Genomic DNA, 26238 nt, shown 5'->3' with positions numbered 1-26238 from the left:
CACTTTCCATGATCAGTGGACATCACAAGCACTTTACAACTGATAAATTTTCTATTGAAGTGCAGTCAGTGCTGTGAAAAGGAAACAAAAGTAGCCAAGTTGCACATGGCAAATTCCTACACAAACGCCAAAGTGATATAAGACAAGCTAATTAGCTTCTGTAATGTTGATTCCAGATAAATATCAATCAGGTCACGAAGGTTCACACCACAGCTGTTCTTCGGAGTTGTACTTTCACATCTATTTGAGGTAGGTAGGACTTTGGATTAAAATCCCATCTGAGATACAGCATTTCTGATGGTGCTGCACTTCCTCAGTACTGCACTGGAATGTTAGGGCTGCAGCCTCCATATTGGATCTTTGTGCCGATTTCACTGTTTCATGTTTGTGAAAAGGTTAGTTACCCACAACCCACAAAGGAGAGAAATCTCTGATTTATTTGGTTTCATGTTGAGAATGTTTCTTTTTATATTTTTACTCCTTTTCAGAGCTCGTCCGGTTATTACCCTGGAGATCTCCATTCTACTTCCTGACTCCATTAACATCACAGCTCCACAGTGCCATGATGGCATACAGCCAGTCAACTGTCTAAATGTCACCACTTGTTTCCGTTTTCATGGCAAGCAGGTCCCGGGTGAAATAGGTAACAGTCTGACGATTACTTTCTTTGTGATGCTCAGTTTTTCTTTGGTACTATGAATGTTTCCCAGGTTGACGAAGCAACGAGTTAACGGAAACATGGCCGTTTCTGCTTGACTGAATTAAGATTGAATGACTCTATTTCTTTGTTTTCCAACTGATTTCCCATCCACTTACAGAATGGCAGGGATAAAACAACTGACTGGTCTTTGCAAACCATCCTGACAGGAGTAAATATCCAATTCCAAAAAACATTGATACTATGGTTAGAGTTGCAATTCAATGAAAATTTAAAATTGTTGGACTAATTTGTAATCATTGGGAATTTAATTAAGCTAGAGAATCTAACCATGTGCTGTCTCTTTTAAAAGTTTTAAAATTATTTAAAATTTGGAAATACTGTTCAATTTGTACATGTCAGGTATGAATGTTTAGCGCCGATGCTTAAGCCAGATTTACTTTTTTTTCCTTTTTCATTAAAAGGATGAGTGACTGTCAAAATAAAATTAGAATAATATACAAGCACACTAAGTATTTGCTCCTAAAATGCACAAATCATAAAATGTACTCCAGTATGTACTGATTTGTGATTTAGATGCTATGATTAAGAATTTGTAAGCTTTAGTGTATGAAGAACATGAATCAGTGTTGAAATAAGATCTTAAACTTTGACTTGTTGTCCATATACTATTTTTAAATCAGTACCTTGAAACAAATAAAATTACCTTGTTCAATAATCCTCACACAATACTGAGGTTGAGTAAAATGTGAACAATTTATAAGACTTGAATAAAATCAGTAATTAGGAGTTAGCCAAACAAGCAGCATTTCCATAAATCCAAAGTCCAAAATGTGCAGGTTAGGTGGATCGGCCATGCTAAATTATCCCATAGTGTTCGGGAATGTGCAGTCTAGGTGTTAACCAAAGTGTGAGGTTATGTGGATAGGGTGGGTTGCTTTTTGGAAGGTTGGTGCAGACGTGATGAGCTGAATGGCCTGTATCTGCACTGTGAGGATTCTATGGTTTTATGAAATCATATCAATCCTGGTAGGAATGGTTGTTCCATTTATAATTTTTAACATTTAAGTTTCATACCATCCTGTCAAACTGGGGTCTCATTTTGTTTTATAATTCATAACTAGGGAGGGTGGAGTGCTTCAACATAAAATTGTATTTTTCTCCATCCCATTATTAGTTTTGGCCTGCCTCTTTATCAGGGATGTAAAGATTTGGAGAAAGACCATGGGAAAATGAAGAATGGTCAGGAACATGTATTTGGACTGGAGCAGAGTCTGATCAATGGCTACATCGATGTTGTTATTTCAGTGAAATTGTGACTAAACTTGATTTACTTGTCATGATTCCGTATCTCAAATGCTATAACCTAACCCATTGATCTCAGTTTTGAGATTTTCAGTTGATCTTGCATAAACAGTTTTTTGGGGAGACTGTTCCAGATTTCCTTTAATTGCTCCTTGTGCGAAGAAACACTTCCTGACAACACTCCTGAATGACAAAGCTCTTATTGTAAAGTTAGGCCTCTACATTCTAAACTCTTCTATCAGAGAATCATTTCATTCCATCTACGTTAACAAGCCCTTTGATTATCTGAAAGAACTCAATTGCAAAATCTTCTAGATGCAAAAGAAATTTCACCTGCCCTGATAATTTAACCATCTTAGTCCTGTTATCACTCATGTGAATCTGCACTACATGTGACCCCAAGCCAATATGTCTACCCTCAGGTTTTATACAGAACCCTGAACTAACGCAGGACTCAAAATGTGATCCAACCTGAGATTTATATAATTACAATCAGGCTTTGTATTCAAATTCTCTTAAGGTCTCACCCCACCTTTTGAAATTGAGCTCATGTATCCCTGTTTGGACCAAGACTAAATATAGAAACATAGAAAATAGGAGCAGGAGTGGGCCATTCAACTGTTTGGGCCTGCTCAACATTCAATATGATCCATTCCTGCTTTGCATACCCTTTGATCCATTTAGCCTGAAGAAGAATATCTCAACTTCTTGAAAAAATTCAACATTTTGGCCTCGACTGCTTTCAGTCACAGGGAATTCTACACGATTGCGAATCTCTGGGTGAAAAAAAGTCTTCTCATCTCAGCCCTAATGGCCTCTCCTGTATCCGTAGACTTTGACCCTGGTTCTGGACTGCTGGTAATCAGATAGATCCTTCCTACGTTTATCAAGAATTATTGGACCATACAGTCCAGAAGAGGCCTTTCGGCCCATGTCTGCCGTGACAAGATCTACTCTAAATCTACACTCATGCCACTTTCCAGGACTTGGATGAATACTTGAAATGACCTGACACTCAAGCCTATGGACCAAAGACTTTTTGAAGATTTTGTGGTTTCCCACCTCTACTGCCTTCCCAGACATTCCAGATTCCAGAAACTGCATTCTAGATTCCCACCACCTTTTAAACCTCCTGCCTTTCACCTTAAAATTGTGCATCCTTATTACTGACTGTTCAACTGAGCAGTTTCCCATCCACCGTATTCATTAGTGGGCGGCACGGTGGCACAGCGGTTAGCACTGCTGCCTCCCAGCGCCAGAGACCTGGGTTCAATTCCTGCCTCAGGCGATTAACTGTGTGGAGTTTGCACGTTCTCCCCATGTCTGCGTGGGTTTCCTCCGGGTGCTCTGGTTTCCTCCCACAGTCCAAAGATGTGCAGGTCAGGTGAATTGGCCATGCTAAATTGCCCGTAGTGTTAGGTAAGGGGTAAACGTAGGGGTATGGGTGGGTTGCGCTTCGGCGGGGCGGTGTGGACTTGTTGGGCCGAAGGGCCTGTTTCCACACTGTAAGTAATCTAATCTAATCATATCCCTCCTTGTTTTATATGCCTCACTTAGGTCCCTTCTCCACCTTCTCTGCTGTAAAGAACACAACCTGAGGTTATCTGGCCTCTCTTCTTTGCTAAATTGCTCTAGCCCAGAAACATCCTGTTGAACCTTTTCTGTAGTTGCAACCTTCCTATAGTGCACTGACCAGAACTGTACACAGTACTTCAGTTGTAGCCTAACCAAAGATTTTTTACAGCTCCAACATTAACTACTTGCTCTTACAATACATGTTGTGGGTGATAAAAGCAAGTGCCCCATGTGCCTTCGTAACCACTCTATTAATCCATCCTGCTGTTTTCAGGGATCTGTGGTCAAGCATCCCAAGATTCCTCTGTAACTCTGAGCTGTTTAATATCATTCCATTCATTGAATATGCCCTTGTCTTGTTCCTTCTTCCAAAGTGCATCACCTCACACTTAGCCCTGTTAAATTCCATCTACCACTGATCTGCCAATCTGACCAATCCATCCATATCCTCCTCTAACCAAAGACCTTTTTTCCTCCCTGTCAACTACTCTGTAAACTTGCTTATCATTTATATATATCACAGCCCAGTGCTGATCCCTGCGGTATATCATTGGATGCTGGCCTCCAAACATACAAACAACTTTCAACCACCATCCTCTGTGTTTTACCACGAAGCTAATTTTGGATTCAACTTGCCAAGTTACGCTGGATCCCATGTGCTTTTACCCTCTTTATAGGTCTCCCATATGGGACCTTGTCAAAGACTTGCTGAAATCAATAAAAAGTACAACTGCACTACTCATATCTACATACCTGGTTGCCACCTCAGAAAATTCAATTAGATTTGTTCTGCATAACATCCCACTGACAAAGCCCTGTTGGCTGTCCCTGATCAAACTTTGTCTCTCCACATTGAGATTAATTCTTTCCTTCCGAATTTTCTTCAATATTTCCACATCACTGATGTGAGACTCACTGGTCTGTGATTCCCTGGTTTAGCTTGCCCTTGAAAAGTGGACCCACATCAGCTGTCACCCAGTCCTCTGGCACCTCTCCGTGGCTAGACAGAAATTAAAAATTTGGATCAGAGCCCCTTTAATTTACTCCCTCATCTCCCACAATAGCCTGGGATACAGTTGATCCAGATCTCAGGATTTGTCCACTTTTAAGCCTGCCAAAATGTCCAATATTCCTCAGTCATGACATCAAACTGCTCAAAACCCCTCAGTCCCTCTTCCTGAATTCTGTACCGACATCCTCCTCCTCCAAAGTGAGGACAAATGTGAAATATTCATTTAATACCCTCCATGCACAAATTGCTCCTAATGGACCTGACTCTTTCCATGGTTAAGCTCTTCCCCCTGCTAAACTTATTGAATATCTTGGGATTCTCCTTTATTTTATCTGTCAGTGCTTTTTCATGCCACCTCTATGTTTTCCTAATTGCTTTCTTAATTCACCTCTGCACTTTCCATACTCCACTTGGGCTTCCATTGATTTGCTCCCTTTGTACCTGTTATAACACACACACACACATACATTGTTTGTAGACCATCTTTTACCTTTCCCATAACAAATTTAAAATGGTGTTATGATCACTACCACTAAAATTATCTTCCATTGCCACCTGTCCTGTCCTGCACCGCACTGTCCCTTATTAGACCTTCTACATGTTACCTGTGTCATTCTACTTGTTAGAAATTTATAGATTTCAGTGCGAACACCCCTTTCCCCCACCCTCCTCATTTTTGTAAACTCCAGTGAATATAATCCTAACTGATTCAGTCTCTCTTCATACGACCATCCTGCCATTCCAAGGATTGGTCTGGTAAAACTTTGTTGCACTCCTTCCATGCACAGAACATCCTTCCTCAGATAAGGAGACCAAAACTGCATACACTACCCCAAGTATGGTCTTAACAAGGCCCTGTACAATTGTAGCAAGATATCCTTGCTCTAGTGCTTCAATCGTCTCAGAATGAAATCCAACATAACTGTTTGCTTTCTTCACTACATGCTTACTTTCAGGGACAGATGTACAAGGACACCCAGGTCTCATTACACCTCTCCCTTTCCCAATCTACCACTTTGAGATAATCTGCCTTCCTGTTTTTGCTACCAAAATAGCTAACTTAATGTGGTCAAGACCTAAGTAACCATATTGGAACTGAACATCAGTGAGCAGACCAATTGATGAACCCTTCCAACACACTGCCAGAGATCAAGCTGGACTGGTAGGGGATAATGGACTGAGATTTGTTCTATTTCACAGTCAGGTAGATGCCAATGAACATTATGGTGTAGCTTATTATGGAGCTTAGCATTTCAGTACTTGGCTAGAATGTGGTCTGGCAGGTCAGGCAGCATCCAAGGAGCAGGAGAATCGACGTCGATTCTCCTGCTTCTTGGATGCTGCCTGACCTGCTGCGCTTTTCCAGCAACACATTTTCAGCTCTAATCTCCAGCATCTGCAGTCCTCACTTTCTCCTAGAATGTGGTCTGGGCCCATAACCTTTACAGTACCTGGTGCCTTGAGCCATTTTTTGATACCACATAGTTTTCAGCCAAATCGACTCAATCTAACACCTGTGATGCTAGAGACCTCGGGAATAGGCCAAGATGGATCGCCCTCTTGGCATTTCTGGCTGAAGATTGGTGCATCTTTTCCCCATTCCTTAATCATGTTTAGCCTGATGTCATGAAATTTCGTGCAGTACAAAGACAATGTTGAGGACTCTCAGGGCAGTTCCTTCCCAGTTGTATCCCTCAATGTCACCACATCTTCTCAGTCTTTGCTGTCTGCTAGGTTGGATCATATGCAGGGATGGTGATGGTGGTGGCTGAGATGTTGTTCGTTTGAGTGATGATTCTGTGAGAATGACTGACTATGTCAGGCTTTTTTTTGACTCTTAACTGTCCTCTGGGCAACTAGGAATGGGCAATAAATGCTGGCCTAGCCAGTGATTCCCTCATCTCATGAATGAATTTTAAAATAAGTTTTTTGTCTTCTCCCTAGTGTCCTGTGTTTTTTTTTCTTGCTCACAAACTTTTGAGGAAGAAAGGAATAAAAAGTTAGTGGTGGATTTAGATATGAAAAGGTGGGAAAAGGCGCAACAAGATTCCAAACACCTGCATAGTCCACTTGGAACAAGTGGCCCATTTCTGTGCTAGAAAGTAGTCACCGTATTCCAACTGGACCATAGGGCTTCTCTCTCATTAGAGAGGTATGACTGTTGGTGGTTTAACCTCAGGGCTACCATACCTTAGGAGGGTGGGGGGGGAGGTTGAGAAGGAGAGTTCTTCTTGGTACCTCAACAGTTGCAGGAATTGAACCCACACTGTTGGCGCCACTCTGCATCATAAACCAGCCATCAAGCTAACTGACCCATTTGGGCTATATATCCTACCTAATTCTGTGCAACAAGGAAAAGAACAGACCTACATAATACTGTAATGGTGTTGTACACCCAGTGCATTTGTAGATTGTGCGTATCATGGAGTGGTTTGATTAGATTAGATTACTTACAGTGTGGAAACAGGCCCTTCGCCCCAACAAGTGTAACCCTGCCGAAGTATAACCCACCCAAACCCATTCTCCTACGTTTACCCCTTCACCTAACACTACGGGCAATTTAGCATCGCCAATTCACCTAACCTGCACATTTTTGGATTGTGGGAGGAAACCGGAGCACCCGGAGGAAACCCACGCAGACACTGGGAGAATGTGCAAACTCCACACAGAGTCGCGGTGGGCGGCACGGTGGCACAGTGGTTAGCATTGCTGCCTCACAGCGCCAGAGACCATGGTTCAATTCCCGACTTAGGCGACTGACTGTGTGGAGTTTGCACATTCTCCTCGTGTCTGCGTGGGTTTCCTCCGGGAGCTCCGGTTTCCTCCTACAGTCCAAAGATGTGCAGGTCAGGTGAATTGGCCATGCTAAATTGCCCGTAGTGTTAGGTTAAAGGGGTAAATGTAGGGGTATGGGTGGGTTGCGCTTCGGCGGGTCAGTGTGGACTTGGTTGGGCCGAAGGGCCTGTTTCCACACTGTAAGTAATCTAATCTAATCTGTAAGTAATCTAATCTAATCTAATCGCCTGAGGCGGGAATTGAACCCGGGTCTCTGGTGCTGTGAGACAGCAGTGCTAACCACTGTGCCACTGTGCCGCCCGCGGTGGTATGACAACAAGGATTTGGAGGAGTAGCAAATGTGGGCAGATGAAAATATGAAGTAGTATGTGGAATGATGAGATAGAATAGACTTAAATGGCAGAGTGAAATGGGTTGGAGTTATAGTGACGAGCACAGCACGCAGTAGGTGAGGGTATTTGCCTTTTCTGACCTGGTTAGGTTATTAAATTGCTTCTTGCACTGAATTTAGAAGTAAGTCCAAATTCTCCTGCTGATCTTCAGGACCCCATAAAAAGTTATGCTTTTTATTTGGCAACTGTTACACAATCACGATAACTCAGAAGTCAAGCAATAATGTGGGGACTTCAGCAAAATGTGACTGAACAGTGCAGTGAACATACAATCGGGTTAACTCTTTGACATCAGATTCCCAGCATACCTCTTCATTAATATCAGGGCCATTGTTCCAGAAAACTGTCTCAGAAACAGGAAACTCATTACCTTTGGTACCAAAGGTATTCTGTTACTCCCAGTCTACTTGAAATTAAAGTATTCCATTGTCGCCACACTATTTTTGCAAGGTGTTTCTTTGATCTTTGTACATATCTCACAACATCAACACTGCTGCCTGTAGTAAACCCCTAGCAAAGTCTTACATTTGTTTTTTATTTATTCAGTTGTATTCTCTCTTGCTGATAACCTCTTTCACTAATATTATGTTAGTGCGTTCTTTTATCAACATTGCTATGTCTCTTCCTTTTCCAATCTTTGTTCTTTTTTCCAGGCTATCTCGTCTAGAGTATTTATCTTTTATTCATTTCCATTGTAGTCAGGTCTCAGTGATAATTAATACATTATACCCTTGAAACTAGATTTCTGCTACTATTAAGCTATTTCTATTGTACGTAAATATGTATATAAAACTTTTACTAGGGTAAATGACCTTAAATATATAAATAAAACTTTTAATTGGGTAAATGACTGCTTTTTATCCTTGCTGCTATTATTCTCTTACATGTTAACTTTTTGCACCATTGCTTTTCATTACTCCTGTTCTTATAAGTATTTTGTTATTTACATTTTTTCCTGAACTGAAAAGTATGCACAATGGACCTTCTAAAAGCCTCCTAAAAGTTACTATATAACAACCTTATTAGTAAGGTCAGAAAACAGAGTCCAGATACAAACAGCAGAATGCATGGCATACTGGTGAGAAAGTAGAGAATAGTGTTGTTTAAAAACCTTTAATCATCCAGGATAGGGAATCACTGGGATCAGTGCTGGATCAGTCTAATGTTACTCATCATTCACACAAATGATTTGGACTTGGGTAAGAAATATGATATCACTGTGTCGATGACATCAAGTTGGATGGTATGGATAACATTGAGAAAAAATGACAAAACACAAAAAGATATTCATTCGCTTCATTTGCCATTCGTAAATGGCAAAATACTTCAGTGGAAATAAATGAGAGTTGTGTTTCGGTCAGAGAAATGAGGAGGTCATCTACTTTGGGGAAATATGAATTTAAGTGGTGGAGGCTGGTACAATTGCAACATTTAAGCAGCATTTGGATGGGTATATGAATAGGAAGGGTTTGGAGGGATATGGGCCAGGTGCTGGCAGGTGGGACTAGATTGGGTTGGGATATCTGGTCGGCATAGACGGGTTGGACCGAAGGGTCTGTTTCCATGCTGTACATCTCTATGACGCCAAATGTGTTGGAGGCACAACAGCTAAAAAAAAGAGATTCACAAGTTATTAAAAGTAGTAGTGAAGGCTAAAGAAGCATTCTGGTTAATTTATACAATTCAGTCACATAACAGAGAAGGAGCAGAGTCAGTCCACTCTGTCTGTGCTGACTTTTTGTTAGAATTGCCAATAGACCCACCTCTGTGGTCTTGCACATTAAGTCTGTAAATTTTCCTCCTTTATTAGGTATGAATTTTCATTTGAAAGAGTATTTTTACTGGAACAGAATTAAAAACAGACAAGTTGTCCTAAAATTGTCAAATGAGTACTGTGTTTAAATCTGGTTTCCATATTACAAAATGTATTGCAGTATTGAGTAAACAGCAAGATCTGATTTACAAGAATGATTTCAGAAAGTGTGGATTCAACTATCAGTAAAAACTGAACAGGCTAAGACTTTTTTAAACCATAAGAACTAGGAACAGAAGTAAGCTTTTTGGCTCATCAAGCCTGCATTGCCATTCAATTGTATCATGGCTCTGACATTCCTCACATCCACTTTCTTGTCCTTTCCCCATAATACTTGATTCTCCTACTGATCCAGAATCTATTTATCTTAGCCTTAAGTATATACCAGGAGTCTGCCCCCACAGCTTTCTGAAGCATGGAGTTCCAAAGACACTCACCCCTTTGAGCAATGAAGTTCTCCTTCTCTGTCTTAAAATAGCATGGCACAGTGGCTCAGTGGTTAGCACTGCTGCCTCACAGTGCCAGGGGCCCAGGTTTGATTCCAGCCTTGGGTGACAGTCTGTGTAGGGTTTGTACATGCTCCCCGTGTCTGTGTGGGTTTCCTCCAGGTCCTCTGGTTTCCTCTCATAATTCAAACATGTGCGGGTTAGGTTAATTGGCCATGATAAGTTGCCCATAATGTTCAGGGATGTGTAGGCAAAGTGTGTTAATCAGGGGTAAATGTAGAGTAATAGGTTGGGCCAAAGGGCCTATTTCCATACTGTAGGGATTCTACTCTATGAAATTGGTGCCCTTTATTCTAAAATTATATCCTCCAATTGTAGACCCTCTGAGGGGAAACATCTTCTCAGCCCCTTAAGAATCATACATGATTTAATAAGATCACCTCTCATTCTTCTAAACTCCAGTGAGTAGAGTCCCACCCTGTTCAACCTTTGCTCATAAGATAATTCCTCCTTTTGAAGGATCATCGTAATGAATCTTCTCTGAACTACCTCCAATGAAATGATACCTTTCCTTAAATATGGGGACTAAAACTGCTCATAGTACACCAGCACATTGTACAGTTGCAGTAAGATTTCCCTACTAAGAAATAGACTGATTGTAGTCATATTTTTGAAGAAGTTTGATATGGCAGACATAGTGCGGATGTTTCCACTTCTGGGGAAGTCCATACGTATCGGACGGATGCCAATAAATGGAAAAGGAATTTAGGAGAAACCTCTTGGTGGTGGAAATGCGATACTCGATGCCACAGAGTGGTTAGATACCATATATGCATTGAAGCACACACCGGATCAGTACATGAGGGAGAAAGAGATTGATGATCTGTTGATGGAGAGAGATGAAGTATGGTAAAAGGAGACTCATGTGAAGCATAACCACTGAATGTGTTGAATTGTCTACTTATGTGCTGTAAAACTTTATCACGTACTTTCATTATCTTTAACACTTTTTATACACTAGGCTTTGCTTTCATTCCTTTTAACCTCATCTAATTTCCACTGTGGCTATTTAAAGTTGTTAGCCTTTCAAAAATACTGCCTGCATGGTTCTGGCTGGTTGGTTTATTCAATAACTAGTTTTGATGATTCTATAATACAAGTGTCATGATATTACATTAAGATATAAGAAAGTAATGTAACTTAGCTCCTAGGACTCCAAATAATTAGTTCTGGTTATCTGGTTGCTTGCCCAGCTGTGGAATCTGGACCATTCCAAGAATTCTAAGTTCTCAGATATTTTTTGCTGATGCTATTCAGCTGCCGTGGGTTGCACATGTGCATCCATTGGATCTGTAGGTGCTCCTTGTGACAGTTTCCCATGATCTTGTGTATTAGCTGCCTCAGCAATCTTTTAATGCTGTCAATTACTTTGGTTTGTAGATGTTTCAGCAACTGCATTTTTATTTACTTGGGTGTTATTTTGAAATTTCATCATTCCTTCACTTTGAGCTTTGACACATTCTATTTGTTCATTGACAGAAACAAGGCACGATTTCCTCTTCTTTCATTGGCTCTGCCTTTCAGGACTATTTAGTTTGAAACCATACAAATTAGCTTTGGGTTTTTACAATATCTTTCATATAATTAACTTTCAGCTACTTTTACTTTTATGAATATTTCTGAGTTGCGCTAATTCGTAGGACAGCTGTAGCTGACAAGCTAGCACTGTGACAGACATGACAGATCAAGTAGTCCCACACTATGCTGCAGTTTAGATATATATCTGATTTCTTAGAGCTAGAAGAACTGGATCATCACACATTAAGGCATGGATGTAACAAATCTGGCCCCAAGCTGCTGTCTGCAAACAGCCTCCAGAATATATATGTGCCGTGACTGCCTTACAAAAAATTAAATGCAAAGAACCAGAAGTAATCCCTAACCTACTTGCCGCAGGAATTCAAGCAGAGATTGTGGCTACTTGAAATTACTAGCAAGAAGAAGAATCCTCTGTTACGAGAAGAATAGAGCTTTATACTGGCAGAGGTGTGGGGGAGGGGTGATATGCAGCTAATGGTCCTTGTAGATGTTGAGGAACAATATAAAAAAGGCCACCCTACCAAACATATTCCACTTTATAATAAACACCCCTTTAATGAGTATTAAATAAATTACAGTTGCACACACATTAAAACACCTTCAGTTGTGCTACTGTCTGGAGAGAGGACCTTTATCTGAATGTAGTACCCTGTGCAGCTCTGTTAGTTCTGGATGCTCATTCATCTCGTCAGAAACATGTTACAGGAAACAGCTGGAAAATATAAAATTTGCTCGTAGGAAAACCAAACACAGCCCTGTTAAATCAGGGAACTCTAATTAAAACAAAAATAAAATGGAAAAATAAGACTTCTGATTTTATGAAAACTGTCATTTTACTTTTCTCCCTTGTGGTTATTGTGCTCGCCTCATCCCTCAGCGTGAGAAAGTTACTCTGATAGGACACTATGGAAGCTGATATTTAGCCTAATGGTTTGTTGTGAACCTCCAAATAGTAAGTCGTGTTTGGAGATGCTGGTGTTGGACTGGGGTGTACAAAGTTAAAAATCACACAACACCAGGTTATAGAACCTGGTGTTGTGTGATTTTTAACCAAATAGTAAGTGTTTTCCTTCTTTCCATGTACACACACAGGAAAAGAAGGAGGCCATTTAGCCCCTCAAACCTGCTCCTCAATTTATTGAGATCAAGGCTGCTCCGTGATTTATTGCCAGCAAGCTGTTTCACCCTGTATTCCTTTATACTTTTGGCTGATCAGAATCACTGACCAAACACTGCTGTTTGCGAAGAGAGTTCCCAACAAACCTTTTCCCCTTTGCATGGAGAAGTATTTCCTTAATCCTCAGTCTGTAGAAATAGAAAAGCTGGAAATCCCGAGATAGGAGGCTGAGAGGAGAGATCGTTTATGAGATTCAAGGAAGAATCCGAAAACAATTCAACCTTATGAAGCAAGGTCAGAGCTAACATGGGGCCCAGAGACCCATTTATGAATGATAAATTCACTTCAAAGTCAACCAGATAGAGGGTACTAACATTGGATTATTCTGATAATTCATCAAGTTTAAAAACTGACTTATAATTAATACGTAATGAATAAAACAAAGGAACAAATGAGCAAAAAAAAGGAGTAGAGCAAAGTAAAAGAATGGGAATTGAAACAGGTTAAAGAAAAGTTGCTAATTTTGACTTAACCATTATCCATTAGGTAAATACAAGGTGAAAGAGAGATAGCAGAGAATTTACTGCATTCGACTGTAGTGTGTGGGAGTTTGCAGAGAGTAATTGTTCCCACTACTGATCCATATTTTACCTTCTGAGGCTCTTCTGCACTGCCCTGCAAACCATTACAGAAACTTCTCCTTTTGAGGGGAATAGTCCAAAGCTGACTTGACTTTAGACACCACCCATACCTTGCCCAGTGCAGGTAGCCCTAACCCAAGGCAAGGACCCACTAAGGTGCGTCCATAGACTAACAAGCTATGTTAGTAACTGAATGAAACAACAGAGTGTCTTGTAGCCGGATTTATTGATGATGCAAGTATAGAAGGGAAAGCAAGATTTGAGGAGAGCACAAAGGGTCTGTATAGATAGTTTAAATGAGTTGCCAAAACATGAACAAATAGATAATAGTGTGAGAGTTTGTATGGTTCCACACTTTGGTGGAATAGAAAAGCAGAATATTTTTAAAATAAAAGCGACACTGCTCATTGTTGTTGTCCAGGGCAATCTGGATTTGCTTGGATGTGAATCACAGAATTCTAGTATGCAGGTACTGCAAGTAGTCAAGAAGGCAAATGGAACATTGGTATCAATTGTTAGGAGAATGTGGTATTCAAGTTGTGAAAGTGTACAGGACTTTGGTAAGACTGCAGCCAATGCACTACATACAGTTTTGTTTCCCTTACTTAGGGAGCAACAGATTTGCATTGGAGACAGTTCAGAGAAATAAAGTTGATTTTTGGGATGATTGTCCTCTAAACAAAATGTTGAACAGATTGGGCCTGTACTAACTGTGGTTTAGAAGAATGAGAAGTGATCTTATTAAAGGATGTAAGATTTTGAGGAGGCTTGACAGAGTGGATATGGAAAAATGTTTCCCTTCATAGTAGAACCTAGAACGGTTACAAAATAAGAGGCCTCCGATCAAAGATAGTGAGAAAGAAAACATCTTCTCTCAGAGATTTGTTTTGAGTAGTTTCAAGGCAGCAAATGTTCTATTCCTGCTCCTATTTTAGAATTGAAAAAGCAGGTGTAGTCAAATTGGAACTTTATACAGCTACAGCATACGACTTGTAATCTTCTGTATTCTAGTCTTCGATATATATATAGAGAAAGAGCGAGAGAGAGACCAGGATTCCATTATCCATTTTAATTGCTTTGGATCCGTTTATATAACGTTAACCTGCATGCACATAACTGCAAAGTTTGTTTCACCTTTGTTGTATCTTGCTTTTTACCATTTAAAAAGCACTGCAATCTATTCTTTAAAGTCTAACTCGGGCAATCACACACTTGCCCATCTTGAAATTCATTTGTAATTTTGTCAATTTACTATTCTCTTACCTTTTTTGTAATTTATGTATTCATCTACTCTATTCATGTACAAATTATGTATCTTTCTATCCCATCATCTAAGCTGTTATTGATTAATCTGAATAGTTGAAGCTTTAACACAATCCTCTGAGACATCATTTGTTACATCTGGCTAGTTAGAGTACATGACCATTAACCCCATTCTCTGTCTAGCCAATCTTGTAATCATTCAGTAATGTACTATCAATTCCATGAGTTTCACTTGAACTGTTACTCTCTGTTATGGGACATTACACAGATTTACAGAAGGCATTTGCTAAATTATATTTATAGGCATGCCCGTTGTAATTTAGTTATTGCTTTAGAAAGTAGTCCTATTTATCAGGCATGATGTAGCCTTTCCAGATCCAAGCTGACACACTCTGCTCAGCTGAAACCTTCAGTGTGGTTTTGATCTGTTTTTGATAGCTTATCTAAACTATTCATAAATGCAAGTGTGCTCTGTGCTTTAATCACTAACTCAGTCGTGCATTCCTGTCTCTCATATCTGAGCTTTGGTAGAATTATACACAGTCTCTTTCAAACAGTATAGAATTAAGGTTGCTTCAAGTTGGATAATGGCACAAAATCAAGATGGCAGTCTCCCTCAAGAGGCGGAATATAGGCTTGTGGTGTCCAGACTAAGATGACCAGTCAAAATCAAGCAGTGTAGCTTGCTGTGCTCTGTACACAAACTCAGCCTTGTCAGGACTTTTCTCATTATGGTGAAGTGTAACAGAGAAGCAAAGAAACACCTGAGCAAAAGTTCTTGTTCAAAACATTGAATAATTTATGGTCTGTTTCTACTGGATATCAAGTGTATCTGATAACTTTGTGTTAGGGTGATGCACAGGACACTGAACTGGAGGGATAAAGAATCTTTGAAGGCAAAGGAAAATGCAGATTTTTCTTCCCTCTGTTATGTCTGGCAAGGCATGAGAAGCTGTTGGATGAATGAGACAGCAGTGAAATGTCTAATGGAAAAATGAAGCAATTTTCTAATAACACTGATACTGATAATGCATTGCGAGGTGACTTTTTAAAATACTTCCTAATCACCCTGTTCAGAGGTGTTAATACACACCTCTGAAGTAGGTAAAACTTGAAATCAAGGGCTGCTGGCTCAGAGGTAGGGACACTACCACTCTGCAACAAGAGTCCCTCACTCTGACTCTTCTTAATATCCTGTGTGACTTATTAAAATTTTTGTTTTATGTCCAGAAGTGCTGTTTGTGTGACTTTTTAAGATTAAATATGATTTAAGCTGGTGCTGATACTATTATCTTTGATGTTCCTGTTTTAACTAGATTATCTTTGTTTGGTGTGCCTGAATGCTAGATGTGTACTATAATGACTTTACTAATACTTAATTCACTGCTTCGTTCCAGAATTGATTTACAATCTGACAGCAGATGCACTGAAGAAACAGAAAGGCCTGCAGGCGAGGGTTTACATTTATGCCAGTGAACCAATGAGCCAGGTCATGGAGAAAATTAAGCTGTCCTCCAGGAAAGAGAGCTGCAAGCACTACTTTGTCATTGTCAAGGTCAGTCCGCAATCCCATTTGACAATTAGATAGATTCTGGGGACATTATTGCAAATCTCTTGTCAGTTGATTTGATTTCTTTACTGTTTGAAATAAGGATGTGATTTTTATGAAGCAGAAGGTGAACGTCTCAATGGCCTCAGACTAGATCAGAAGTGGGCAGGTCCAGAATTTCCCAGTGCATGCTTATGTCCCAGCTTGTGTGTGTTCCTGCCTGTGGGCTTCTTTAGGAATAGGTGTTGGAAGGTACAAGTCACAACAACTGTTATAACTACCCACAAGTAGCGGGTAGCCAATTAAGGCCCTTAAAGGGCCAATTAGGAACATACTGGAGATGCTAATCAGCTCCTCCACTGAGGCCTAATCCTGGCCAGTGAATGGAAATTGCTTGCTGGTGGAAGGGGGTGTATGGGGTGGTGGCAGTCAGTATTGAAGAGCTGGTGACTGCTTCTTGTAATATTCTTTAATTCCCCATCCCTGCATCCTGTAGCTATGCCTGTAAGATGTGGCCGTAGACCACCATGTGGATGGACTCCTTATCTCGTGTAGCAATCTAGCAGCTTTATTTTTTGCCAGTTTTATTTTTGCCTGTTGTCAAAATCTTAGATAGGCATCTCCATTTTGATGCTTTCCCCACTCTTCTAGCTACATTGGCAACTTGCAACTCTGATGGTGAGGCTGTTGACCTAACCTTTCTGGAGAGGCTCCTTTTTAGGTCGCCACAGTCAGGAGCTTGCCCACAGTCTTTATGTAGAAAATGTGTGTGTGCCATCACTGGCCAGCTCGGGGGGGAGAAAAAAGCCATCAGAGCCTAATGCAGAGTTGGGATGCAGACATACTGCCTGACCCCAGAATGAAATTCCAACTTCGGCTGTTGACACGTAAAATACCTGTAATGCAGTACCAATAAGATGCTGCTGTTGGAGATATCATCTTTCAGATGAGATGTTGAATCAAGGTCTTGCCTTCCTGCTAGATGGACATAAAATTATCGTGAAGAAAAGTTCTGACCACTATTATCTTTCAATGAGCATCAGTAAAACAGATGGCTAGGAGTCTTTATGCTATTTGTGAAACTTTGATAAGCAAGTTGGCTACCTCGTTTCCAACAATGAAGACACATCAAAAGCCAGTTCATTGTCTGTGATGCAGTTAGGATTTCCTAACTTCCTGGAAGATGCCACATAAATTATATTTTTCAGTGACATTATCTATTTTAGCTAACTCCTTGCAGAATCAAGAAACAGTATATTTCCTAAAATCCCATGAAAAAGTGTGGGAGAAACTCAGGAGGTCTGGTAGCAGGTTGCAGAGAGAAGCAGAGGTAATATTTCAAGTTCAGCGTGACTTTTCTTCAACACTGGAGGACAGTCATACTGGACTCAATACGTTAACTCTGTTTCTCTCTGCACTGATGGTTTGATCAATGGTATAAAAGGCCACAGGCAGCTTGAGAAGGATAAAAGGGACTGTACACTGTGGTGGCAACAACAGATATTATCGGCTCATGACACTGATCGAGGCGGTTTCAGTTCTGCAGCAGCAGCAGGTAATTAACTCGAGATTCAGATTTAAAGGGCACGGGCTTGGAAGGCAACAGTATTTCAAGAAACTCTAATTGGAAAACAGGTTGGAGATGAAGAGAAAGTTCACAAAGACAGAAGGGTCGAGGATATATTATCAAGGCAGTGGCTGACAAAGGCAGATTTGAATGAACTCGAAATGAAAAGAGTGAGTCATAGCTGCAAGGCAAAGAATAGAGCACAAAGCAACCCCTACAGGATGCCAGGTTCTAGAAACACATCAGAGAATGATAAGCCGACAATCTTTTGGCCAGACCTGCTGAGTTTCTCCAACATTCTCTGCTTTGTTTTAGATTTCCAGCATCTGCATTTTAAAAAAATATATAACTGTCAATTTCCTGTATGAAACCTCAAGACCCATATTCGGTATGCTTGGCATCAGACTATCATGTAAATTAAACATAAATGTGAAGCTTAGATCATTTTTGTCCAGTTGTTATGTCATAGAGTTTGCTTTCCAATATTGTAGAAGTGGCTAGAATTTCAGACTATTTCGTTTACTGTAAAGTGCTTGGAACATCTTGAGGTTGTGGGTAGGTGCTATATAAAACCAAGCCAAACATTTGTTTAACTTTGGTTCTTTTTAAAACATTTTCTATTACTATAAAGCCCTGATTTGCCTTCCACCCCCAAAGTCAACACTCCTTTGATAACAGATTAAATCTTTTGAGTATCTCTTGGTGACTGTTTTGAATCCTTTCCATTGCATCTGCATTAAGTCTGCTAACTGTAATTGGACCTGTTTCCAGAAATGGATAATGGGTGGTCTCAGCAATTCTTTCCAGATTGTCGGCCTATCTTTCTTGGATGTGTTTCTAGAACCTGGCATCCTGTAGGAGTTGTTTTGTGCTCTGTTCTTTTGTCTTGCAGATATGACTCATTCTTTTCCTTTCGAGTTCATTCAAATCTGCCTTTGTCAGCCACTATCTCGACAAGATACCCTCGACCTTTCTGTCTTTGTGAACTTTCTCTTCATCCTATTAGAGTTTCTTGAAATACTGTTGCCTTCTAAGCCCGTGCCCTTTAAATCTGAATCTCTTGAATCCAGGACCGGATTCTGCTGCAGAACTGAAACCGCCTCGACCAGTGTCATGAGCCGATAATATCTGTTGTTGCCACCACAGTGTACGATCCCTCTTATCCTTCTGAAGCTGTCTGTGGCTTTTTATACCAATACTCAACCATCATTCATCAGCGTCATTCCTTTATTGTCTAATAAACCTGGTGTTCAGTCTCCTGTTCAGTTGTATCCACTGAAACTCCTTCAAATGTTTCTCAGCTCACATCCATACTTTTACACTTGGAAGAAGAATCCATGAGGTTATTCATTTTGGACCCTACCTAAATCTTCATTTCCTAGTCATTGATACAGTCCCTTTTCTTGGTCACTGTCAAGCAGAATAATATTTTTACCAAGTTGGCATTCTGTTTGACCCTAGATGGAACTGTTGATGTCATACCATCATCATTAAGACTGCCTACTGCCTTCTCCACAAAACCACCTGTTTCTGCATCAGCTCAGCTTATTTACTGCTGAACTCCTCACCATTGCTGCCCTTAGCTTCAGGCTCAAAAATTTCAATGCTGGAGTCTGAACCTCCGCTCTCCATAAATTTGAGCTCCTTCAAAACTGCAGCAAAATCTAACCTACGCCCATTCCCGTTCACCCATCGCTCCTGTTCTTGCTGGTCTATATTGGTCCAGTTTGAGAATTCTCTATCTTCTGTTCGAATTTCCCTGAGCTCCTTTTCTCACCTTTTCTGTAAACCGCTCCAACCCACTGAGGTTTCCATGTTATAATGACACTCATGTTTTCTGCATTCGCCACTTCCTTGGCCTCACCGTTAGTAACTATTCCTTCATTGTCTGATCCAAAACTCTAGAATTTTCTCCCTATATCTTTGTGTCTTTGAACTCTTTATCCAACTTCAGAACTCACTTTAACATCTATCATTTTTACCAAACCTAATGTATTGTATCAGTTTGGCATGTTACAACAGAGGTGAACCCTTCTCTTACTTAAACCCAAACACCCAGAAAAGCTTGTCTTGCCTCATAATCTGTTAAAATGAGTGACAGAGAACTCCCAAATTCTACAATTTAAAGGAAATAACATCAATTTATTTTTTAATTCTAAAAGTGAACATTAAACTACGACTGTTCACAACTCTAACCACCCCCTTTCTCTTAACTGCTATTATCTGCCTCCAACTCTATAACAATATGCTGTTCCAATAAGGCACTTATTAAAGTTACTTCAACTAATTTCAAAACCACACAGCCGCTGTTATCTTGTATGTCTGTCTTGTTTGTGCTGAAGATCTCCCTGGGTCATCTTTCTTTTTACTGAGAGCATGTTTCATATGAAAAATTACCTTTAATAGAGAGTGTTTCCTAATTTCTTGGGGAGCAAGATGTTAGTTCTCCATGTGATTCTGTCTCAACAGCAGTTGTTCTCTCTCCAATTTTCAAAATGTCCGCAATTTTATACCCCCAACATTGGATCGTCTCATGGAGCTGATGTTGGCAAAACCATAAAGTCAAACTGAATTGGGTTGTAGTATCCTGTGGCATAATTTAAACTGGTTAAATTCAAATTGTTGTCAAAACAGCAACCAAAACTCAGGTATCCTTTTCGCAGCCAAATATTACATATTTTCAATGTTTCTATACACTCTGGGACTGCCATCTAGTCATATACACAGATGCTTGTAAGCTGTCAGTTCAGAACAGCATTCTTCTCTCTCAAAGGTACAGGACATGCCTTCAACACTATAACAAGTACTTCTGCTTTCCTAGTCGCTGTTGTTCAAAATATTTGAGCAATTTTTAATTCCTATTTCTTCATGTTTTGATACTCTACCAGAATTTTATATTGCATCATACATTCATTAATTGTATTATAAGTAGTTAGCTATGGTCTTCAAGATGCACAATCTTACTCAAAAGCATAAACTTGTTCATGTCCTCAGTTGTTCTAAGTATGGCTTATTGATTTCAACTATGCTTTTAAAAACGGCAATGATTTGCAATTCAGAAGCTTCCAAAGTGATTAATAGACAGTGAAGTATTGTCTTTCTTAAAAGATGCTCACAGTTTTAATTCTGGGTATTAAACATGAATGCCAAATTATGTTCACAAAGTGCCACTAACAGCAGTAATAACTGGCCATATATTTTCTTTTAGAATAGAATAATAATTTATTGTCACATGTATTTTTACAAAAGTTCTAGAATTCGCCATGGCACCTAAATTAGTGACAGAAGTCATAAGGGAAAGTAATTAAAACTTCATCACAGTTCAGTTAATGACTTCTGGGTTCAAGGAATGCTGGAAATCCAGGCCAAGACCGCCCTGCCACGCTGAGATGAGACCTCCATGCTGGGACTAGACTTCCACACAGGGTCATTGGAAGACCCGGCAGCTGGCTGTAAAGCCAGGATTAGATTTCCATGCTGGTAGTGTTGCCTTGAAGGAAATGCGGGTTAGCGCATTGAGCTCTCTTGCTCTTCTTTGAATAGTTCCATGGGCTATGTATGTAACATCTGAATAGGTTAACGTGTTCTCTGTTTAATGATCAGGGAAACAATGACCATGTAGCACTCCCACAATACTGCACTGAAGTCATGGTCCAGAGTCATAGTCAAGTTTTTGATATGGGCACTGGAACCTACGGTCTTCTCATTTAGTTTATTAAAACTCACGTTTTTCTAAGGCTTCCTTCTGAAGGACTTGATCTTTATTACTTCATCAGATGATGATGGACAGATTGGGGAGAGTAAAATATTCAAATTGGTACAATTATAATGGGAAGTGTAGGAACATAGAGACCTCGGGATGTTGATTGTTGGGGCTGAGGCTCCATCTGCCTCAGCCCAAAATTCTGGAATTCTCTGTTTATAACTCTACCTATCAACTTCTCACTTCTCCTTAAAGGCGATCCTTAAGGCTTTGAAGGTTACAGGAAAAATTGTAAAGGCTGCCTTGAAAAAAAAATGGCATCTTTGGTTTATCAGTAGAGAAATGGAATATAGAAGCAAGGATGTTCTGCTAAAATTTCATTAAAGATTAATGGTTGAGTTGTTAGTTAGAGTATAGTATTGAGTTCTGTGCATCATGTTTTAGGAAGGATGTCAAGACCAGATGGGTAAAAGAAGAGATTGTCTCTGTCTCTGTCTCTGTCTCTGTCTCTGTCTCTGTCTCTGTCTCTGTCTCTGATGAACTTCAGTTATGGCAAGAACCTGGAAAAAATGGGTTCATCCTTCTCAGGGTACAGGAGATTAACAGGCAATTTATTTGACAGAATTACTCAAAGTAATGAATGGTTTGGTCGAGTAAGTAAAGAAAAATTGTTTCCAATGGTAGAAGCATCAACAACTAGAGAAAAAATATTTAGGATGATCGCCAATTTAGAGACGACATGAGAGAACAGTATTTTAGACTGTGAGTTTTTATAATACAGGAATTGCCTGAATAGGTGTTAGAAGCAGATTTAGTAGTTATATATTCAAAGGAAAATTCCTTTTCTGAGAAATTCCAAATAAAGAATTGTTAGAAATAAAAATTGAAAATGCTAGAAAAACTCAGCAGGTCAGGCAGCGTCTCTGGAGAGAGGAAGGGCTAAGTATTTAAGAGGAAATTTTCAGGCTGATGATCCTCCATCTGAACCATTGGGATAGATGACAGAACTCTTGGTCCACGAGTTGGTTGTTAAGGCTTCGAGGAAAACTGAGAGGTAAAGATGCTGAGAGTTTTAGGGAGGGAATTCCAGAGGTTTAGACCTAAACAGCTGAAGGTAGGGCAAAATGTGAAGCTAGGTCTTCTGGCATAATATATTGAGTGATGGGTACGCATATCTCGAACTTTGACACAATGATGAGCTCAGTCTATGTGATTTTTCTGGTGATTTAAAATTGCCAACTTGTTTGTAATGAGAGTCTAAAAGCATAGCCCATGCTCAGCAAGGTCACTATTCTATGAAATTTTGTGAGGAGACAGGAAACCATTGCTATCCCTCTTTGCAATGAGTGTTTTGATTTCCAAAACTCTGCTTCCTCCCTTTTTGTGATGTATTTAGTTTACTTAAGCAGAGAAACACTGGAACATGTCAATTCTGTTATAAGACATGAGTTATTAAAGCTTAAATGGACATATTAATGTGAGCATCTATCTTTTTGGACTAGCCGAAGGCGTCAAACCTCCAAATTATCCCAGCTCTGATCAAATAGTTATTTCAGAAAGATAAATCATTTGACTCTTTCAGGATTAAATTTCCATTTGTAATTAAGAATAGGTTTTCAAAAAGACTTTGTTAGTTTTGGATGATGGTTTTGTGTCAGTCAATGAAATAACCTAAGAGGATTATGTTGTGAGCCCATTAATGTAAACTAAATTTAGAGATGTATTGCAGCTAAAATTTGGTTATTGTAAGAAATCACTGTATTGGTTCCAGTCTAGATCATGAATAGGATTTCAATTCCAGAGACCTGAGCCCATAATCTAGGCTCATTCTTCAGTGCAGTACTAAGGGAATGATGAGCTACTATGATATAAATAGTTCCCATGGTGCTTTTGGAAAACAGGTGTCTGAACTAATATTTCTTCCTCAGCTTACCCTACTAAAACAGCTTTTGGTCATTAATTGTTGTTCATGCATTCCAGTTACGTGCCAGCTAGCTGGCATATTTCCGAGATCACAATACCTATACTTCACAATGCTCTGAATTGTCTATGAAGAGAGTTTGAGAATGTTCCAAGGTCATGTTTATTAATGCAAGTAAAACAACCAAACAGATGGATAAACTGAACTTCAAATACAAAAACTAATGCAAGTGGGGAATTTCACACAGTTAGGTCTGGATTTTAAACTGAATTTAACTTTCAAATTTCAGTGCAGAATAACACTTTGGATAAGTACTCAAATGCATCTTTCCACTTTCACATGTTCTTTCACTTGACAGCTTTCCATTTATTACAAGTAAATACCTGGTATCCATGTGATGTAATTTACTTTTTCAAGTCAAAGCACTGTCATTGCTCATAGTAGTAAAAAAGCTATAACTCCTATTTCAGCAATTCATAATGACTGAAGTAGTAAACTCATTTTGTGCTAATCTTTATTATGTTTCTTGCCTCCAAACCATGGTCCGCCCAATATTCCACAAACATTCACTGCTGCATCGTTGATGCAGAGTAACAGTAGTGCCTACAATCTACAAGTTGCCCTGTGGAAATTCACCAAGACTCCTTAGATGGCACTTTCCAAACCCACCACTACTACCATTTAGAGGGATAAGGGCAGCAGATACGTTGGAACAATACAACTTGCAAAATCCTCTCTAAGGCATTCTCCATTCTGACTTGGAAACAGATTACCATATTCTCAGTGTCGCTGGGTCAAAGTCCTGAAACTCCTTTTGTAATTTGTGGGTGTACCTACTGCAAATTAGTTGCAGTGGTTCAAGAAGGCAGCTCAGTACAACCTTCTCAAGGGCAATTAGGGATGGACAATAAGTGTTGGCCAAGTCGGTGAAGCTCACATCCCCTATATGAACAAAAAACATTCACGACATCTCTGTACAGATATCGTTGGCATCACTTGAAAAGATCCATCTACATCCATCACAATTATGGACATTTCAAAATACTTGCTCCCACAGTGGTGTCAGCAGTATCTGGCAGTATTGTGTTGGTTCCCAGCTTTCCCAATTTCCCATGCTATTGAATACTGCAGCTGCCGGAAATGGAGACAGGAAGCCTGAATTTGAAGCTCAGCAAAAATCTTTGCCTTAGTTCAGGACAGGAAAATTGGAGTTGGGAGATCAAGACCCTCCTAAACTCTTCAAGGGCTGGTTTGACAAGTGAGAAAAGCATTCAAAATCAGAGGCTAGATCTGGCAGAAGAGTCTTTTCATTAAAGGGTTCGAATAACATTAAATGAGAAACCATTTCAACTGGCAACATTCATGAGTAACTACAGAATGTAAATTTAAATAAATTATTAATAAAATCTGATGGGAAATCAGATTTATTATATGCAGAGAATTATGATCTGGATTGTTTTGCCTGAAAGGATGGTAGAACACATTGAATAATAACATTCAAAAGGGATAAATCATAGAATCTTACAATAGCTGAACATAAAAGAAGGTCATGTTGTCTGTTGGGTTTCTGCTGGCTCTTTAAACAAATAATTAAATTTGTCCTACTCCCTGATCTTTGTCCATGTTCCCGCAATATATTTCCTCTAAAGTTTTGGTCAATTATCTTTTGAAAGCACCCTTTGAATCTGTTTCCAACACCCTATTAGGCAGCGCATCCCCAATTCTAACTGTTCATACATAAAAACACTTCTCCCTATGTCACCTTAATTTATTTTGTCAGTCACCTTAAATGTGTACCCTATGGTTCTTGACCCTTCAACCATTGTAAACAGTTTCTCTTTACTTCTTCTATCCAAACTCTTCATAATTTAGAAGTCTGTTGGTAGACATCCTCTTATCTCTGCTGTAAGGTGAACATCTGCAGTTTGTCCAGTATGTCTATGTAACTCTCATCTTGTTTCCCTAGAACATTCCAGAAATTCTATTCTGCACTCTTTTCAAAAACTCCACACCTTTCTAAACTGTAGTATTCAGAATTAGTTCATTTCAGCTTGTTTTATACTGTTATTTTCTATAGGTTCATGATACCTTCTGGATATTTTACACCCTGTGCCTTTATTTATAAATGCCAGGATCCATATGGTTTTATGTTAGATGTGGTTCAGTTGTAGTACTCTGGCCTCTAAATCACAAGTTTCAAAGTTGAAGGCTTACTCCAGGACTTGAGCACAAAACACCAGATTGGCATTCTAATTCAACACTGAGTGTGTGTTGCTTTGCTTTGTTGGAAGCAGTGTTTTGGATTATGTATGAAACCACAGGCCATTTGCTTGCACAAGTTGATGGTAAAGAACCTGTGAAGCTATTTCGAAGAAGAAAGTACAAGTCAGTCTCATTTTCCTGGCCAATCTTCCTTCATTCATTCTTCAACATCCCAAAAAAGTAGTCATGATTCGGAGATGCCGGTGTTGGACTGGGGTGTACAAAGTTAAAAATCACACAACATCACCTGATGAAGGAGCGTTGCTCCGAAAGCTAGTGTGCTTCCAATTAAACCTGTTGGACTATAACCTGGTGTTGTGTGATTTTTAACAAAAAAGTAGAGCATCTAATTTTTATCATGTTGCTCTTTGTAAGTTTTTTGCTGCACTCTTCTTCAAACTCCTGTATTTTCTACATTAGAATGAAATGCTGTCACTTGTAAGGTTCTTTAAGATGCTTAAGCATGAAAAATGCTCATGATTGTATTTTCTTTAATGATGAATTACTTTGTTCATCTTCCCTACTGCATTCAAAAAGATAACTAACAAACACTACATTCCCTTTAAAATTTCTTGCATTCCCTTTAAAATTGTTCCATTTAACTTGTATCTCCTACCTG

The 26238-nt window shown here is 39.6% G+C and overlaps 1 protein-coding gene across 2 annotated transcripts in view; it reads left to right on the top strand.

Annotated features, from left to right (window-relative positions):
• Positions 1 to 26238, top strand: part of itga9 (integrin, alpha 9) — a 371784-nt gene that overhangs the window by 125801 nt on the left and 219745 nt on the right. For both annotated transcript variants that reach the window (XM_043688825.1, XM_043688826.1), the window contains 2 exons: positions 489 to 643; positions 16015 to 16172. In XM_043688825.1, the coding sequence (XP_043544760.1) occupies positions 489 to 643; positions 16015 to 16172 (313 nt within the window). The remainder of the gene's footprint in view (positions 1 to 488; positions 644 to 16014; positions 16173 to 26238) is intronic.

Source organism: Chiloscyllium plagiosum, chromosome 4 (assembly GCF_004010195.1).
Source record: "Chiloscyllium plagiosum isolate BGI_BamShark_2017 chromosome 4, ASM401019v2, whole genome shotgun sequence".
NCBI lineage: Eukaryota > Metazoa > Chordata > Chondrichthyes > Orectolobiformes > Hemiscylliidae > Chiloscyllium > Chiloscyllium plagiosum.
The sequence above is the reverse complement of the archived record's forward strand: the minus strand, read 5'-3'. Positions and strand labels throughout refer to the sequence as shown.